The following is a 17774-nucleotide window of genomic DNA, read 5'->3' as shown; positions in this document are numbered from 1 at the left end:
AACTAATAATGGACGTTTCACCAATTCCCTTACCATACGGAAAATCTTATCACTTATTCTTGTCCTTCTGTCAAGAAGATGAAGAACGAGCTTATTCTTTGTTACTGAAACTGGAAGACAAATACCAGCTCAAGTGTTTATTTCATATACGAGACTTCAAACCTGGAGTTCATGTAACGGAAAACATTTTGGATGGCATCGAAAAAAGCATGAAAATAGTTTATCTCGTGTCTCAGAAATTCAAAGAAAGTCAACTTTGCAAAATGGAAATTTTATACGGAATCATGGCGGCACATAAACAATGTGAGAACAGTTTGATTCCAGTTTTACTGGAGTCGATTGAAATGCCTCGGGAGTTGCAGACTATTAACTATGTTGACGGAACATTCGGTGAAACAGATATAGCATCAAAATTTACAACGCTTGCCTTTTCGGAGGTGAGCAATTCCAGCTGATGTATTGTTTTTCATTCTGTGTTTTATGTTATTTCAAAGTAAGGTTTTGATAAGTGAGATATAATACGTACTCTATACGTTTAAATATATTGTTGCGCCTTTGCTAAGGATTTTCAAAAGACATCGAGCACAAGATCTAAGCATACCTTGCCGGTAGTAATTAGAATAACTTGTTTTAAATAAAGAACGCGTGTCTTTTGTAAATCATGTCATATTTTACAGATTAAATGTAGGTCAATATCTTTGGATCGGTATTGATCATTAGATTTACATGTATACTACACCTAATATTGATCGAAGGCGATAGACTTTTAAATTCTCTATATTGATTCGAATCAAAACTATTGATTTATCTCTAAGAGCGCAGATACGTACATTTTTTTTTTTATCAAAATGCTTTCTATGGTGCGGGTAAGAAGGAAGGTGGCAGACAAAATACATAACCGCTGTTACAATGCTTGCAATGATTGCTACTGTAGTGTTTGTGGACTCGTTCCCCGTACGGGCTATCTATTAACCCGTGACGTCACCACGCGGGGAATCTGCACGAGCGAGGATTCTACCGCCTGCAGCCAGCGAGAGAGGACATGTGCTAGACGAGGCGACAGGCAAGTCCAGCGGCAACCCACGGATATCATCAGTGATAGTGACTGAGAAATACTATATTGGCGCCCAACTCGAGGCCCTGGACTTGCCAGTTAATTCCGAGAAATTTTTTTTCCCGTAGAGTAAGCCTGTATCATTTTGTTTAGGGAGTTTGAGTAAATCGCGTTGAGGCCGCCATTTTGGGGGCCCTCGCGTGGTCAGCTTTCCTGTTATTTTTTGTAAACATTGAGCCAGTTTTAGCTTTGTTTGTGCTACTTGTTTGATTTATCATCATGTCATTTGAAGAGGCTCTGTTTGCTTTGGGGTTGGATGAGAGATCCCCCCGATTTATGTCTATGGCTCAGGGTAGGGATGAGTTGTCACGGGATATTAGGCCCGGCTGTGTGTACGGGCCAGATCCCGTAAGTATTGTTAAGCAACCCAAAGACTTAGGCACTACAGGTCATGTTAGGGTAGGCTATGTTGAGAGAGCACCCCACAGTGATCACATAGGTCCTCCCCATGTTGGGGTCGAGTCTCTTGAAAGATTTGAGAGGGGGAGGGGTGAAACTATAGATCCTGTTTGTTTGTCGGCCAAGGGTTTAAGTTCGCCAGTTGGTGTTGAGGACTTTGTTCCACCTAGTGACTATTTAGGGGTTCCCATGTCACAATGTTCCCATGTGGCCCTTAACCCTGGGGAGGCACCTACTGTCAGGGATACTACTTTATGCCCACCTGAGCCTCAGGGGCAAACCCCAAATTTGTTGGATTTTGACCCCCTTACTACCCGGGATTCAACCCCCAGTTATCCAATGCCCACCGGGCCTGCACCGTCAGCACGGCCCGGATGCCAGTCCTCAGATAGCCAACCTGTCTATTCACAAGGGGTTACACCAGAGTCTAGGGATGTAGGTCAGGGGCAGCAGTATGATAGACCACTTCAGGCAGTTGACTTAAAGCCCCAGGTTCCACCCACCCAGAACCCCACTTTCCCAGATGCACAGTCTCAGCTCAGTGGTGGCCATCAAGATGATCGGTATTCGCCAGGCCCGTTTGTTATGGGCCGGTATTCGGATCATTGGCCTAGTAGTTATCCTGTATTAATACCTGAGGTCCCCTCCCAACCTTGTCATTTTGGGGGTGAAGGAGGGGGGAGAATGGCACATACATATATGCCCCCCACCACTGAAAGACCTTTTAATGTAAGTCACGCGCGGATTCCCGCAGCGTCTCAATGTCCCTCGGATTACGCGCGGATACCCGCAGCGTATATCCATCCCCCGGAATACTCGTGGAGACCAGCAGCAGCCTATGGTTTACCTGGAGATGTGCAGACCCCTGCAGCGCGCTACAACCTCCAAGAGTTTGTTGCACCGCCCACCAGCTACCACATTCCGACAACCTGGAGTAGGCCGAGGTATAAGGATCTGCATTTTGATGGGAGATCCAGCTGGAAGCCATTCCTGCACAAGTTTGTTAGATTGTCAAGAAGCCAGCGCTGGACAGAGAGTGAGCAACACGACCAGTTCTGCTTCTTCCTGGAAGGAACCGCTAGTGAGTACTACACTCTGTTACTGGAGACCAGCCCTGATTTGCGCTTCGCCGACATCCTGAGGAAGTTTGACAAGCGCTTTGGCTCAGCAGCACCTGATTTGGCCCACCAGCTCAACTTCCAGTCAGCAGTCCAAAACAGTGGTGAGTCCCTGAGGCAGTGGTCAGACCGAGTACTGACGTTGGCTACTCGTGCCTTCCCCCAGCTACCGGATGTTCACACTCAGGCTATACCCCGCCTGTGTTATGGGGCAGAGGACCGGGAGGCAGGCCTGTATGCCCTGGATGGCCAGCCCAAGACTGTCGATGAGGCTGTAGACCGGATGCAGTTCTACCGGCATTCCCGACGGGGCAGACCCTCATGCAATGGCTACAATGCAGTGAGGAGTTTGGTTGTAGATGAGGAGTCAAGTAAAAGAGATGGGAAAGCCGAGAGTCAGATACGGGAGTTGAAAAGCCGAGTGCAGCATCTTGAGAAGACCCTAAAGGAAGTTCTCGATTCGGTCCGGCTTGGGATCCCGACGACTTGTTTCCCTAGATGGCAACCTGGCCCAAGGACAGGTCAGTGTTTCAGATGCGGAAAGACTGGGCATTTCCGTAAAGAATGTCCTGCTGTCCTTAGACGGAAGGCGGAAGGAAGCGCTGAGGAGGTTGTAGATCACTCCCTGCGTAGCCGTGGTGCCTGTCAAGGAGTTGCAGATGAAGAGACCAAGACTTGCAGTCAAGCGCCCAGGGGGCAGCTTCGCACTGTGTGCTTACTAACCCAGGATGATGAGGTCAGTTTAAGGAAGCACCCTGCAGATGACTCATGTGTTGTGGACAAGGACGCCCCTTGTCCCAACATAAGGCGCAGGAGGAAGCGTGGTAGGCGTAGGATGCGACACAGGAGACCAAACTTGCTGAAGTCCTTCTCCACAGATCCTGATGTCCCTGAAGAGGAAGTTACTCCAATGGACAGTAATTGTCGGCTGAAAGTGCTGAGCAGCAAGGTGGTTCCTACGGAATCCAAGTGCCCTGAGGCCAAGGGCAAGGATGACATAGTGGGAGACTCTTGGCCCCCAACCCAGGGGGCCGTCTCGAATGATCTGTTTGTCATGGCAGCTCGGACTGCCAGTACAGCCAAGCTGAACATACCAGGAAGCAGTCTTGAGACAGCGGTTGAGGATGTCCATGTTCCTGCAACTAGGAACTCCCTTGCTAGGGAGTCAGTTGGAAGAGGACAGCCTTTAGGAGCAGCACCAAACTTGGAGTATCTCCCTTCTGGTGTCCAGACTAGGGTGACAGACGCACGGGAGATGCCGTCGCCATCTGGATTGTGCAGGGCGTGTCTCGTGGATCAGACGTAGTAGAGCTGCCCTTCCCGGACTGAACCCGTAACCTAAGAACGACTTGGAATGTCCCTGGATTATCCTTTTTGTGTGTAGAGGCCCTTGTCATTTGGACGGGCCCTGCTCTAGTGACTTAGTATCCCGGCTGTTGCTGGGATTGGTGTTACCGCAGGTGGGACTTGGTTCCCTGGAAGTTATCCCGGCTGTTGCTGGGATGGCGTTCCCACGCCCATTGTTATTTGGTGGTCCCGTGGTTCTAGATGTGGACCTACTCCCCTCAAGGAAAACGGAGGGGAGTGTAGTGTTTGTGGACTCGTTCCCCGTACGGGCTATCTATTAACCCGTGACGTCACCACGCGGGGAATCTGCACGAGCGAGGATTCTACCGCCTGCAGCCAGCGAGAGAGGACATGTGCTAGACGAGGCGACAGGCAAGTCCAGCGGCAACCCACGGATATCATCAGTGATAGTGACTGAGAAATACTATACTACTGTCATAGCCCGCATGAAACACCTATAAAAATATGTTACTGTTTATATTTTCTTCTATCCTTTAATCATTTAATCAATTATTCATAGAATAAAGTTATTAAAAGTGCGTAAATTATAATTATTGTCTATAGCTGGAATTTATCATGATAACTACAGCTACTTAGAAGTCTGGCGTCATCTGCACAAGTCCACGGAGTCCATGTAATTTTAGTTTTGAAGAAATAACAAGTCAATACAAGAAGTATATAAACGATAACGGTGATTAAATTAAAAAAATTATAATCGTTACTTGAATTAAAACTGATATTTAATTAGTCAAAAAATGCATCTGAAAGTTCTTTCCAAGATAAAGGAATGTGTGTACATATTCACAAGAAGGTCGTTTGACTAGATCGGGTAGAATTCTAGTTTGTCAGTTAACAACATATGAAGTTTTAAGAAATAAAGGAAACAATAACAGGTTAATGTAAATTCATGCCAATAATATATAATTTCGAAAACAAGGTATCCCTAGTTGAAATGCATGCATTATGAATAGAGTTTTCATTTTTTATTTTTTTTTCAGCGAATGAAAGCTGCATACTTCCAAACGTAATCCCCTTTCAGGGTAAGTGACTAATACTCACACAAGGAGTTTACATTATGACTTTTTAATTCAAAGTCAACTGTTCATTATCTGTATTTTAATTTTCAATTTTTTTCATTATTACATTAATGTTTTCATTAAAGTCTTACCTTCTCCCTCTTGAAGAACACTTTCTTTATTAGAATGAATTTTCAAAAAAAAATTCCTATAAGGCTTTGTACGATCTCTACTAAGAAGCCAACAGATAAACTGATTTACTATAGTCTGTCCCAGGATATCTTTGCCGCATATGTTCTAAAATTATTCTACATTTACAATACCTCTGGGTTCAGACGTATTCATAGTATGAAAAATTCCCAAGATTTCCCCTTTGAAACTCCCCCTCTAGCTTTTCAGGTTTCAATTACGGCTTCAAATAAAAAGATTTACGGTGATTTTACATTACAAAAGAGATGAAAGTACCCGGATGATAATGTTGAAAATTGTGCGAGGTATTCCGAGTGACTTCCGAATAGAGATAAGATGTCAATATTCCCCATTATAAATATTCGTTAAAAATCTGTTTTCGTTCCTGGGAATTTTTACGAGGTAAAAAAATCTTGGAAATATTCCTGGATTCCAATTTGCTTCTTTCACAAGTATGTGTATTTTTATTAAAAATCGTACAAATGTGCTGCATAAATATCTTGGGACGGACTATATACGGACAAAACTTGGGACAGACTGTATTCGGACCGACAGCAGCCTGACAAAATGTAAACAGGAAAATTTACTGTACTGAAGTACTGACGGGAGTTGATTTTATCGATTTTTATTTATTTTAAAATCAACGATATGTTACTTTGCTTGGCAAGTAGTTTATAATCTGTCTTTGAATTACGCACGTTTTTATAATATGAATTCTCAGACTTTTCCGACAAAAATTTTGAGAAAAACCCTCGTATGAATCGTGTTGTGTAATGATTAAAGATAGAATTGATTCCATCAAACTATGTATAAGTTATTGAAATATTCAAAAAATTGTATGGACCAGGTCACGTGATAACTTGATTACGAGACTTCTAGATATAGAATGACTCTGCTTGTCGGAGATTTACGGAGACAGCCGATGGTTGAACGAGACTTTATTGAACTCTGGTGTATGAATACATACGATTGCAAAAAATATCTAAATTGTTCGTACTATTTAACATCTGACTATTTTCAAGGTATTCATAAATAAGTTTCTTAAAAACCAATGCTTCAAGATACATTACATCGAATTTATCCATTATTTTCAAGAACTAAATATTGTCAGTGGTGATGATTTGTGCTTATGTCCAAACACTGTTTCACTTTCGGTTTGCCAGAGTAACTGCATAGGAGATTTGATTAAAATCAACATCCAAAAAATGACAATATCGACATGCTATCTTATTTGACACTAACTTTTTGTAGAATTTCTTAAGTTGAATGTCAAGAAAATAATCTTCAAATCTTACCTGGCTACGTTAATAGTTAATTGACATAAGAATGAAACAAACAGTATTTTTTATATTTGTCAGATATGTCAAACGGAATGCCATTGCGAGTTATTCGAAGAATAAAGAGTACTGTTTGGTGCATCCCTGTAACTCGATTCTTAGAAGATAGGAATGAACACAAAAAAGTGAAAGATGAAGCTCGATCTCGACAAGTAGGTTTCATATATCTGTGTAAATAAACAAAGTATACTAGTATAAAACAATGCATCAAAATCCAATCTTAAAGAAACTTCCTACATAGTGCAGCTTAAACTGGGCACCTTAAACTTGTCATAATTTTATATTTTTTTTAACAAAGAATTAGCCAAAATATTGATTTAAATATCAAACACAAAGAAAAACCTTCTAACTTGTCAATGGGTCATAAAAATTATTAAAGATACAAAACAGTAATATAATACAGGGGTTGAGGCCAACATTTAGTAGTAAGATATTTATAATCCAAGTTTGCTCACTGACTAGTAAATAATGTGATCTATCCATAATTTCTATTGTATCAAAAACAATGGGTGGAATAACCTTGAAATTGAATTGTTGGTTTTATTTTCTTAGCTAAGAGCTAGTAAACATCCTAATAAATCTTGCTCCAAAGCTATTTATCCAGTTAACTAGTTGTTTTTATACTAAAGACAAAACAGAAACAAAGAAAGAATTGAATGACCTTAATGTAAATTCGTCTGAGAAACAATGATTTACACTTCAAATCATAATCAAAAACTTTTTTAAATTCAAGCACACATATGCATATAATATATCAGTAGTATTTATAATGAATGTTACATAATTGATATTTTATATTTTGTTATTATCTTAAATTTTTAGATTGATGAGTTGTGCAATGAAATAGTCGATGACTTAAACTCAAGTACGTTTACAAAAAGGCACTTTTTGTACAATGACATATTCTGGCGTATTTTGTGGTGTTTTCTCGTGTTGGGGGCTCCAGCTCTTGCCGTGTTGCCACTCTTGATTTTCCTTGTGACCGTCAGAGATATAACAGAAGATACACTAGCAGGTGTTTGTTCTACACTTGTAATTGTTCCTATCATCGCAGTATCTATCATAGTCTACTGCGGGTTCTGCCAATTTGTACCAAAGGTATATAACTTATCATTAATTTTCAAAAAGGAAATGAACGCAACAACAGTTAGCACGTGAAGAACCAATATATATATATATATATATATATATATATATATATATATATATATTTGTATATTTCTACCATTTTTTACTGTGTGTTCTCTGTTTAGGAGCAGATTCAGAAAATCTTTCAGTAATATGAGCTGCAATTTTCATGCCTAAGTAAAAAAAAAATAACGTAGAATTGAATTGAACAAGACAAAATAAGAAACAAAAGTTTGATGTTAAAACTTTCGTAAGCCATATTTATATTTTATGTTGTTGGAAAAAGCAATTAAGGATGTTCTTTACTCAGGGTTTGAGTTGTCAAATTCAAATAAAGTTAATTGTCAAAATTAAAATTTGCTCTGAACACAAAAAAGTATTTATAATATGAATTATTATAGTCATAACATTCGATATTTTTACTTTATTATGGAATTACGCTGAAAAAATTGGCTTATAGCTAAACAGAAGAAATTCGAACTAATTTTTTTAGATTTTGTTTTACCTTTGACACATTTTTGCAGTAAAATACTAATAAAAGTAAGAGTTTTTTCGGTAAGTGAATAAAATTTTTTGTTGGTATTATCTCAGGTATTCATTAAGATAATTGAATGACAGTCAATGCAAAAATATTATAAAAAGCTTAAAAACAATCAGACACAATATCTCAAAATTTTTATCATTGACCTCATATAAATAATAAGGTCAGTTTAAGTGGTTTAATACTATAGATGTTTTAGTGTTATCATCATTCAGTTTTTTGTTAAACTGAATCAAAAATGGATGGGGATTTGAAAACGGATAGAGGAAAGTCGGATTGAAATGTTTCTAAAAATTGTTAGCGAAAAATTAATGCTTTGTATCTAATGAGTGCCGTTACCATTCATAAACTGTAGTTCATTGTTAAATGAAATTGAATTTTAAAAATGCTGAATAATTTGCATTATTTTCACAATTAAGAACATCTCAACTACAGTGTAACATTTTTAGGATTTTTTTTTAATTTTCAAGAAGATTTTAATGACCATAAACTAAATAAGTAAGTCATTGACCTACTTTGTTAAAAGTGAAAACTAACACTACAAGCAACGGTCTATAACACCTAATAAATGGTTTTTTTATTATCTTCAGTGAAATATTTTTTATCCTGAGAAAAGGTCATCCTTAAAGTCAATTTCTAATACTCGATTCTTGTGTCTTTATGGTGCTATAACCATTACGACGTCATAATTAATATGATTAATCTTTTTTCCGTACTTTATTATAAAGAATAAAGAATATTGTAGAAAATGAAACAATTTTTATACATTCTATTTTTAATATTCGGAAAAGAAATCCTTATATCTGTATTCAATTTGGCATCATTTTTGGAGGGGGTCAATTTCTATTTTTTAAGAGACAATAATCATTCTAGATTAATGAAAAATGGACAATACTCCGAAATTTGTGTCTCTCAGTTAATTCGATACGCAAGGGCATGCTCTTCGTGAACAGTTTATAAGGAAAAGCAAGCTACTGACAAACAAGTTGATAAAACAGGACTATCAACAGTCTCGTTTGAAGTCATCTTTTTGTAAGTTCTAAGGTCGATACAATGACCTTGTCGGCATATAAATCTTCCACTGCGTTGCAAACTGACTGGCGTTTTTTTATGATAATTGTTAGACTATACCTATTGTCTATGGACTTTTCCGTTTTACCCGATTACGACAAAGAACACACAGCGGGTGGGACCGGTCAATAGAGGCACCTGGGTCCACCTCTATTTTTTTTTATAGATCCGTGTTTGCTCTGCTCCTGTTTTGTAATTTTCCTTTCGACTTTTGAATTTGAACACGGTTCGTTATCACCAAATGCTATTCTTATTTCCTTCACATTTCATTGAGAATTACAGTTTAACACAGAATTGTGTTTACCAAATCTTAAATTGTTAAAACCTTTAGGCACCTTTTATTTACTAGATCTTGACCTTAAAAAGCTTAGACTGAAGCAAATTTACATTTTTGTCATCCTTTATGAAAATTTGCTAAATATTCTATTGTATAGATATGATGTAAGGATTTGTTTTCATCTCATTTATCATACATGTTTAAGTTGCATTATGATGTATTATATGAGCATGTTTTTGCAGCAAAACAAATTTGTCGAATTGCAGCTCAAAGTGCTCTAAGAAAACAATTTAATTATAGGCTTAAGGGAGAGTCTATGAACTAATTTTCTATCTGCCTGATTCTCAAGTGAAATAATCTGACATTTCTAGAAAATAGGATAAAATATCCCGGAGTCTCTTCCATCTTTGTCTCCTTTGTATCTGGCTTAACATTCCAGTATGTACATTAAAATTGTAGAGTATTTACTATTAGACCGATAACAAGGACGCATGTTACGGGGCGATAATTGTCATAGGAATAAACTGTACGAAAAGGTTATTTTTTTTTGGTCAAAAACACCATTGATACAATTTCTGAAATAATTCAAGTTTTGTTTAAGTAACCATGATAAATAATTCTTTATTACTGTAATCTTTCAAACTTATGATAAGAAATTTAAATAAAAAATCTCTTATTAATTTTTCAGATAAGGCCATATTAATGGAACACAACTTTAAAAATGCATTTCATGTAAATGTATACATAATGAAATAAAACGTTTTTAAGGTACTATTGCATTTGACGGTACATCCTCTGTCCCCAACCTTTTCGCATGTTTTATAAAAAAAACTTATCTAAAATATGCTTCAAACATGTAAAAACTTAACATTGTTTATTCAATGGATATTTGTTACTGTTATACGAAAAACTATTCATATTGTTATCTTTGTTATGCAGAGAGAAACCCTTCTCAGTACAATTACATGGAAATATCTGCGTGAAAACTACAAAACGTTAAAGGTTCTTCCACTTGTGAGATCAACTGAGGAGGTAAAATATATGTGTAAGACTCCAAAGTCCAATGGTCACGCCAAAAATCGAAGAAGTGCATCATTATCCTATCATTTGTTTATTTGTTCATGTAATACAAGGTTAAAAAAAGTAAATTGAAATAAATATATATCTTATGATGACTGACATATTTTTATGATAGAATTGAATTATTCAGAATATAATTTGAATACATTTAGTTAAAAAATAGTACATCTCTTTCCTCTGCTCGTTGTTTCGTCCTACATTACCAATTTGTAGTTTTTTAAAATTTCATTAATTTTCAAAAATCTTTTTTGAATGAAGAATGAAAGTAAGCCTTTAAAATTTAGGTTGTCATCCTTAACTACGATACAGATCCATGTAAGGTACGAACTTGTTATCAAAACTAATTGAAACTTAAACTATTTCCAAATTGTTAATTCAATCTTATGCATTTCGTGATTGCTAAAATGTTGTTTTTTTATAGAAGTTTTGTGTTTTTGCTTTAAAACGGAATATTAAGGATGAAGACGAAATTCAGGTACTAAGCTTAAACTTACAATTCAATAGAAGAAAAACAAAATGAATTTAGTTATCAATAGACTTTGAAATGTTACAAGTATTTGGATAAATGTCTTTGCAGAGAAAAGCTGATTCCATGATACTGGCTTTCATTTACAGAGGACAAACATTATTAGCAAACTGGTTTGGTTTGGAGGACTTCAAGTATGATCGCCATAACACTTATTATCAGAAAAAATGTATTTGCCAGTACCTTGAACCCAGGCTTGTTTCAGACTCGTTTTTTGATAATTAATGACCATAACGCTTTGTTTTGAAGCACCATCAAAGATGTGTCTTTTGGTGTTTTTATGTGTCCGATTCACTCTACAGCTTTTAAATGCAACAAGACTTAGCAAAAAGATTAGGTTTTTCGTGTGTGTAGAGATATTAACTTAACAAGCTTATTAATACCGTTAATATAAATTTTGCATCGGTATCTATCGGCTGTATTGCTAGAGTATGGAATATCATTTTATCCCACAGCAACTAAATTTAATTGACTTGAATGAACCCCCCCCCCCCAAAAAAAAAAAAAAACAAATGTAGTTAAAATCAGGCTTGGGGTAATGCTAAATGTAATGGTAATGCATTGCAATGCATTACATGTTTTCAAAGTAATGCTAGTGATATGTAATGCCATAAAATTAGCATTACAAGTAATGGTAATGTAATTCATTAGTTTTCAAAATCTAGTGTAATGCTGGCATTACATGGCATTACTTTGCACTACTATGCTTATTTATGCATGTTCACTTTAAAAAATGTGATGAATAAATGAATAGTTGAGATTGATTTTGACTGAATTTGTTTTTAAGAAAAAAGAAATAATTCTTGAGATAAAAATGTTTTAATTGTATTATTAAAAAGATTTTTTAAAAAAATCATTCTGAATTGTTAATATTACTGAATATAACAGCACAATTTCATAACATTTTTAAGAGTGGTGTTATTAAAAGTTTTTAATCATTTAAACAATTTACTCCAATTAGTTTGCACTTCAATACGAAATGTGTCAACAACACACTATGCCCCCAGGATAATCTAAGTATCCAAACAATCTATTGTTATAAGAAGTGCTAAACACCCCAATCCCCTTCCCTTCTCTATGTCCCAATAGAATAGGAGACAGACATGCACATTTAAAAGCAAAATGAATGCACTGTCCATCCATGATGAAAATCAATTTCACTTCCAATATTATAACCCATTTGAAAATAATTTTACTTACTTATTTTCTCTCTCTCTCTCTCTCTCTCTCTCTCTCTCTCTCTCTCTTGTATATTAAGTACACTATACATTAGTTTGGACTGATAGAAAATACAAGATTCATGTATTTTTCTATTATTGCACTTAATATATCCTAAGATAAAGATCGTCAGACAGTACTTTTCAGTCCAAGCTTCAACTGCTCCTGTAAAACATTAATTTAGTATAGCTGGGAAGATTTTCAAACTAACAGGATGCAGTTAAAAGATGAATCCTTTGAAACTTCGATCATAAAGTGCAACAGCAATCTTTTGTCTTAAAGTGTCCTCAGTGGAAAGAAATATAATTAAAATACCGTATCTTTAGAAATATAACTGGGAAAAACCATCTGTTTATGAATCAATACAATTAAGTGTCCAAAATTATAAAGATTTGTGTAATTTGGGGAAATATCTCTATTTAGCTTTTAATAACCGCAACATTATTCCATAAATTGTTTTTTTGTTATACAAGTAATTCTGTGTCTCTATTTCGTATCCTACATTGTATCATGCCAAATGTCTATAAATATCATTTTACTTATGTAATATGTTGTTCATTATGCCACAAGATGATTACATATTGAGCAAATAAAGAATGACTCTTGTATAGTCATTGAATTTGAACCTGATACTGAGCATGAACCTGTAGATATGTTAAAGAGTGTTTTATATTTGAAACATTTGCAAAAACTCTTTATTAGCTTTACTTTTTTAAATCAAAGTAATGGTAATGGTAATGCATTACTTTACTCATGTAATGGTAATGTAATGCATTACTTCAAGAAAATCAAGTAATGGTAATGGTAATTTAATGCCCAAATTCATGAAGTAATGGTAATGTAATGCATTACTTTACAATGTAATTCGCCCCAAGCCTGGTTAAAATTTAATTTATGTGTACTCTTTACTAATGTTGCAATATTTGCATTATAATGAGGTTGGATCCTGCTTTCAAAAGTCTTAATGTTTTTTTTGAAGTATTTTTTAAAATTCTACACTCACCGCCTAACCAAAATTCAAAACAAAAATTTGGGATCTATCTGCTTCTATCGTCGCTACAGTGCATTTAACATGACCTTTTTGCACTGAAAGTACAATTAATAAATAAATCGCTTTTTCTTCTATATTTTTTTTCATCGGAATGAATCATGGCATCAAAAACATATTTATTCGATTTATAGTAAATAAAATTAAACTATAATAAAGGAAATGTTCAAAATTTCATCACCTAATTAATATTTTGACCTTTTTGCACTAAGAATTTGCTGTTTTTAGTCATTATTAATTCAACAAGCAATAGAATAATTTAAAAGTTTTAAACGTTTACTTATATTATAACAAGCATGTCGGAAAATTTTTACAAATTCAGACAAAAATCAAAAGTATTGGTCTATTATGTAAATTTTTAAGATATGGCATGAAATAAGCAAATATTAGCAGAGATTGAGTCAATTTTTATATTAGACTTTTATGAAATATAAGCTAAATATGCCCATACACTAGGCAAAATTGCTAACGCACCACTTACTATTTCTTTAATTGTTTTAGATCTGAACTTAACAAAGATAAATTAGTATATTATTTTAATAGTTTATTATAATACAGATAATTAAACATCATTTGTTGCAAACTTATTGACCAGTTGCTTTTAGTACTGTTTATGAAACATTGGTACCTTCTATTATGTGATTCACATATCAATATCAGGTGTGGCCTCCATTTGCTCGGATAAATGCGATATGTCTGTCTTTGTCGCTTAGTAATTACGCAGCGCTTTGAAATTCTTTCTCGGTCACTCGCACTTCCGGTTTGTACAAATTTCCGGTACAACCTTGCAATTTACGTGTGGTGCCAATTGTACACTGTGACTACTAAAAAAAAGACATTTCTTTTATTAGGTAAGCATGCTGCATCACTTTTAGCCAATATCACAGGTAATCGTTAAACAAAAATCAATTCTAACCTCTCTAAAGGAGCAACCTGCGGAGACCATACCAACTGCCCTGCCACGCTTTTCTGTGGTCAAACGAGGCATTCCCCGTCGTTTTTTGTGAGTTTTTAGCAACACATGCACCAATTATAAGAACACAAAAAAGAGAATAAAGATTTATATATCAAAAAAAAGTGTGAGCACGATTTGAGCAATTTTGAAGAACAGTTACGCTTCGTTTAACATTGTATCCATTTTTCCGTTTGGGCATTTAATATCTTACTTATGATTAAGGTCAACTATTTAAACATTAGATTCATATTTTAAAAATTTTAGGATGTACATATTATTTTTTTATAAATGTCGTTTTTGTAGCAATTTTATCTTTTATTCTAAAGCAGAATAAATATATGATGCAGCATTTTCAGAATGGAGGTAATCCAATATGGCTACCTAAAAACAGAGGAACGAACCTCGTTAACAAGGCTTTAGTTAGTATAAGCAACCTTTTATTGAATTTATCAATACGCACGGACAACAAATTAACAAAGTATACAAACAGATTAGAAAACAAGCAAAAATGCTTTTTGTTCTCTCTTTTGGGTAACAAACATATGAGATGTGTAAACAAACAAAAAGAAATAAAAAAAAACACCAAATATTTTTCTGATTAAAAAAAAATAAAATGTATAAATCGAAATATGGAAGAAAGAATACAGTCTGCTTCACTATAATAGAGGTGGACATACCTATGGAATATATATTAGAGACATTCCCACGAGTGTATATCTATATAAAATAATAAGGAAAACAATGCAACATGTTAAATGCAAAGCGCTACTTAACCAATATTTGTAAAAAGTATGGATAAAAATATATACTAAAGTCTAGATAGTTTTTATCTTTTGAGAAAGGAATATAAGGCAGAAAAAACTAAGTGCTCTGAAATATCGTTTTTACGTTATTCTCTTACATTAAACGTTTCAATGAAATATGTATAGGTAATATTAATGCAAGCGCAGACTGACTTGACGTAAATTCTTGTTGTTTTTTTTTTAATTATTGATATTTTGTTAAATCAATTATCCATATTTGATAAACAACGTCACTTAACGGTGTTGTATTTGGCTTGATTTTTGTTCTAAAAAACACCAAGCTCTGTACACGAACATCAGTTTCTTGTGAAAATCATAGTTAAAAAATAACTTATGTTAACAGCATGAATGTCATTTTGACGCTCTTGATATGTTAAAATGCATTTTCAATAAAACGCAATATCATATATGACTTTTTTCCATAAACAATCTATTATTATGAGTATTCACTTTATTAAGGTAATCTTTTGTTGATATACATTATGTTATTATGTTTTTCATTGTTGTTATAAAAATTGTGATTAGAATAGCTTCTTTTCTTATCAAATCTTAAAATTATGAGTACTTTTTCCTTTCTATTGTAGAAGACATTTTATTAAACAAAAAAAAACCCACTACTTTAACTACTCTATAATAACAGTCTATAGTTTAGACCATTGCTTTTTAAGATAATGTGTGTTCAAGAAATATTGTTATTATTTTAAAACGTACTCGTCTTATTTTTATGTAATTGTAAACAGCTCGGATTCTAAGAGTTATGGTGATACTTACAAATATAGACGAAATACATATTACTATGTAAACTGTTCTTCTTCTTCTTTTCTGGATCGTGTGGTATATTGGTTTCACAGATGCATCTGTTCACACCATATGTCGCTATTTTTAAAGTCTACGCAGTCTAATCTTTAGATGTAAATGTTGGTTTCTTAAGCAAGCTAAAGACTATAGCAGTTTTCTACGCATTCAACATATAGAAATACACATTTTAGAAATGGGAAATAATATTAACAACCAGCTTTACAGTGTTTTCCATTGTAACATTGTAACCAAATTTTGGACCTTCTTTCATACATTTAAAATTGTAGTCGTAAAAAAGGGGTAAAAAAAAGTAACAAGTAGGTATCAACGAACGTCAAATAATTTTTGAGAGAGTATTTTAATGGTTACGATACAAACAGCGCAACCCCCTACCCCCAGAGAGAGAGAGAGAGAGAGAGAGAGAGAGAGAGAGAGAGAGAGAGAGAGAGAGAGAGAGAGGGTCCCTGTTTGTAGGTGTGTAATTCCCCACTTTTAAATTTAATGCTCTGACTATACTGACTATATGCAATATCTACATAATTTTTTTTACTGTTTAGTTTTTCATTTTATTCCTTTTTATTTAGCTCAAAATGTCCTATTGTTTATTTCCTCCCTACTCATATACTTACCTGCCTTCTGTACATGCATGCACATTTAGCTTAAAGATGGATCAATATGACAGTAAAGTATGGCTCTTGTTAGTATATACATGTATTTATATAATCTCTATGCTAAAAAAAAAATGTAAACATATCATATTTCAATGAGGCAGGTATCGCAGTCTATACTGAAATAGCTAGTTCACTCATTACGGATGTTTGATCCACATCTAAATTTATCGCGGGAAATATAGCGCGAGGGCTCTGTGACGCCATCCATGACTTTGTTCGTCTTTGTTAACGACGCATCTCGACTCAATACGAAGGTATTGAAGCATGTTACTAATCTTTTGAATCTCGCAAAAGCATATGCGGTACTCAAAACGTGTATTTAAACTTTAAGACACCGTAAATTACGAGTTAAAAGTCGGCCATTCTTGGCAAAGCAACACGGGTGAAACCATTAGAGAGCATTATTGGACGTAGACAAGAAATAAATTTTGTTTGTTTTGGTTTAGCTCGTTCTTTTTCCTGCGCACAGTGGTTCTTAGAGCTCGCTTCGCTCGCTATTAAAGAGTTTTTTGGACATTGTGAAATTCATTTTCCAGCATATACAAGCAATTTGGAAATTGCTGATAACACTTCAGACCGTCCAAATATCAATCACATGATCAAACCCATGTTCCTTTTAAATGATATGGCATATGCGATGGACAATTTTTCAACGCACTTCTGTTGATAAATGAAATGAACTAGTATGTTGGTGGATCGATTGACGCGTGTGCTGAATCAAACTTAATTATATTTTATGTCTGGAGAAAAAAATCAAAAAGAACTTTGAAGTCACAAAGTGATAAAACAAACATTTCTGACCGTACAAAGTCGATGGAAAACGAATTAAGTGTCAGTGTTTTACAGTGAGCACATTTGACAAACGCCTTCCTTGATAGAACGTGGGTTAAACTTGGGTCACGCGGGTAATACTTCTCGCTTGCAATAGGAAAAGCCTTTAGCTTCACATAAACTTTTCATTTCTTAAGTACCAACATAATGTTGTACAAAGGACTATATATGATATGAGCCTAAAATGCCCCTCCCCCTTAAAATGAACATCATCATTTTACTGTAATCCTTTGTTTTCTTTGTATATGTATATGTGATGTTTTTACATAATGTTCATTTCGATACAACTGCCCACAATTTAGAAATA

General features: G+C 34.9%; 2 protein-coding genes across 7 annotated transcripts in view; both read left to right on the top strand.

Annotated features, from left to right (window-relative positions):
* LOC117683219 (glutamine amidotransferase-like class 1 domain-containing protein 1) overlaps positions 1–17774 on the top strand; it is a 151056-nt gene that overhangs the window by 34144 nt on the left and 99138 nt on the right. The gene's annotated exons all lie outside the window — the stretch shown is intronic.
* Positions 2–11657, top strand: LOC136274953 (uncharacterized). The gene is made up of 8 exons (XM_066083041.1): positions 2–437; positions 4977–5018; positions 6542–6672; positions 7343–7618; positions 10477–10569; positions 10902–10937; positions 11039–11092; positions 11195–11657. Exons 3-8 carry the CDS (start codon positions 6544–6546, stop codon positions 11366–11368), a joined length of 762 nt encoding a protein of 253 aa, XP_065939113.1. The 5' UTR covers positions 2–437; positions 4977–5018; positions 6542–6543; the 3' UTR covers positions 11369–11657.

Source organism: Magallana gigas, chromosome 4 (assembly GCF_963853765.1).
Source record: "Magallana gigas chromosome 4, xbMagGiga1.1, whole genome shotgun sequence".
NCBI classification, from domain to species: domain Eukaryota; kingdom Metazoa; phylum Mollusca; class Bivalvia; order Ostreida; family Ostreidae; genus Magallana; species Magallana gigas.
The sequence above is the reverse complement of the archived record's forward strand: the minus strand, read 5'-3'. Positions and strand labels throughout refer to the sequence as shown.

Bases quoted from the DNA above. Each gene is read 5' to 3' on its own strand.
- LOC136274953 (XM_066083041.1), top strand. From the start codon at position 6,544: ATGTCAAACGGAATGCCATTGCGAGTTATTCGAAGAATAAAGAGTACT. The intron at 6,673-7,342 runs GTAGGTTTCATA...TTAAATTTTTAG, and splicing joins ATGAAGCTCGATCTCGACAA to ATTGATGAGTTGTGCAATGA. The intron at 10,570-10,901 runs GTAAAATATATG...TTTAAAATTTAG, and splicing joins TTGTGAGATCAACTGAGGAG to GTTGTCATCCTTAACTACGA.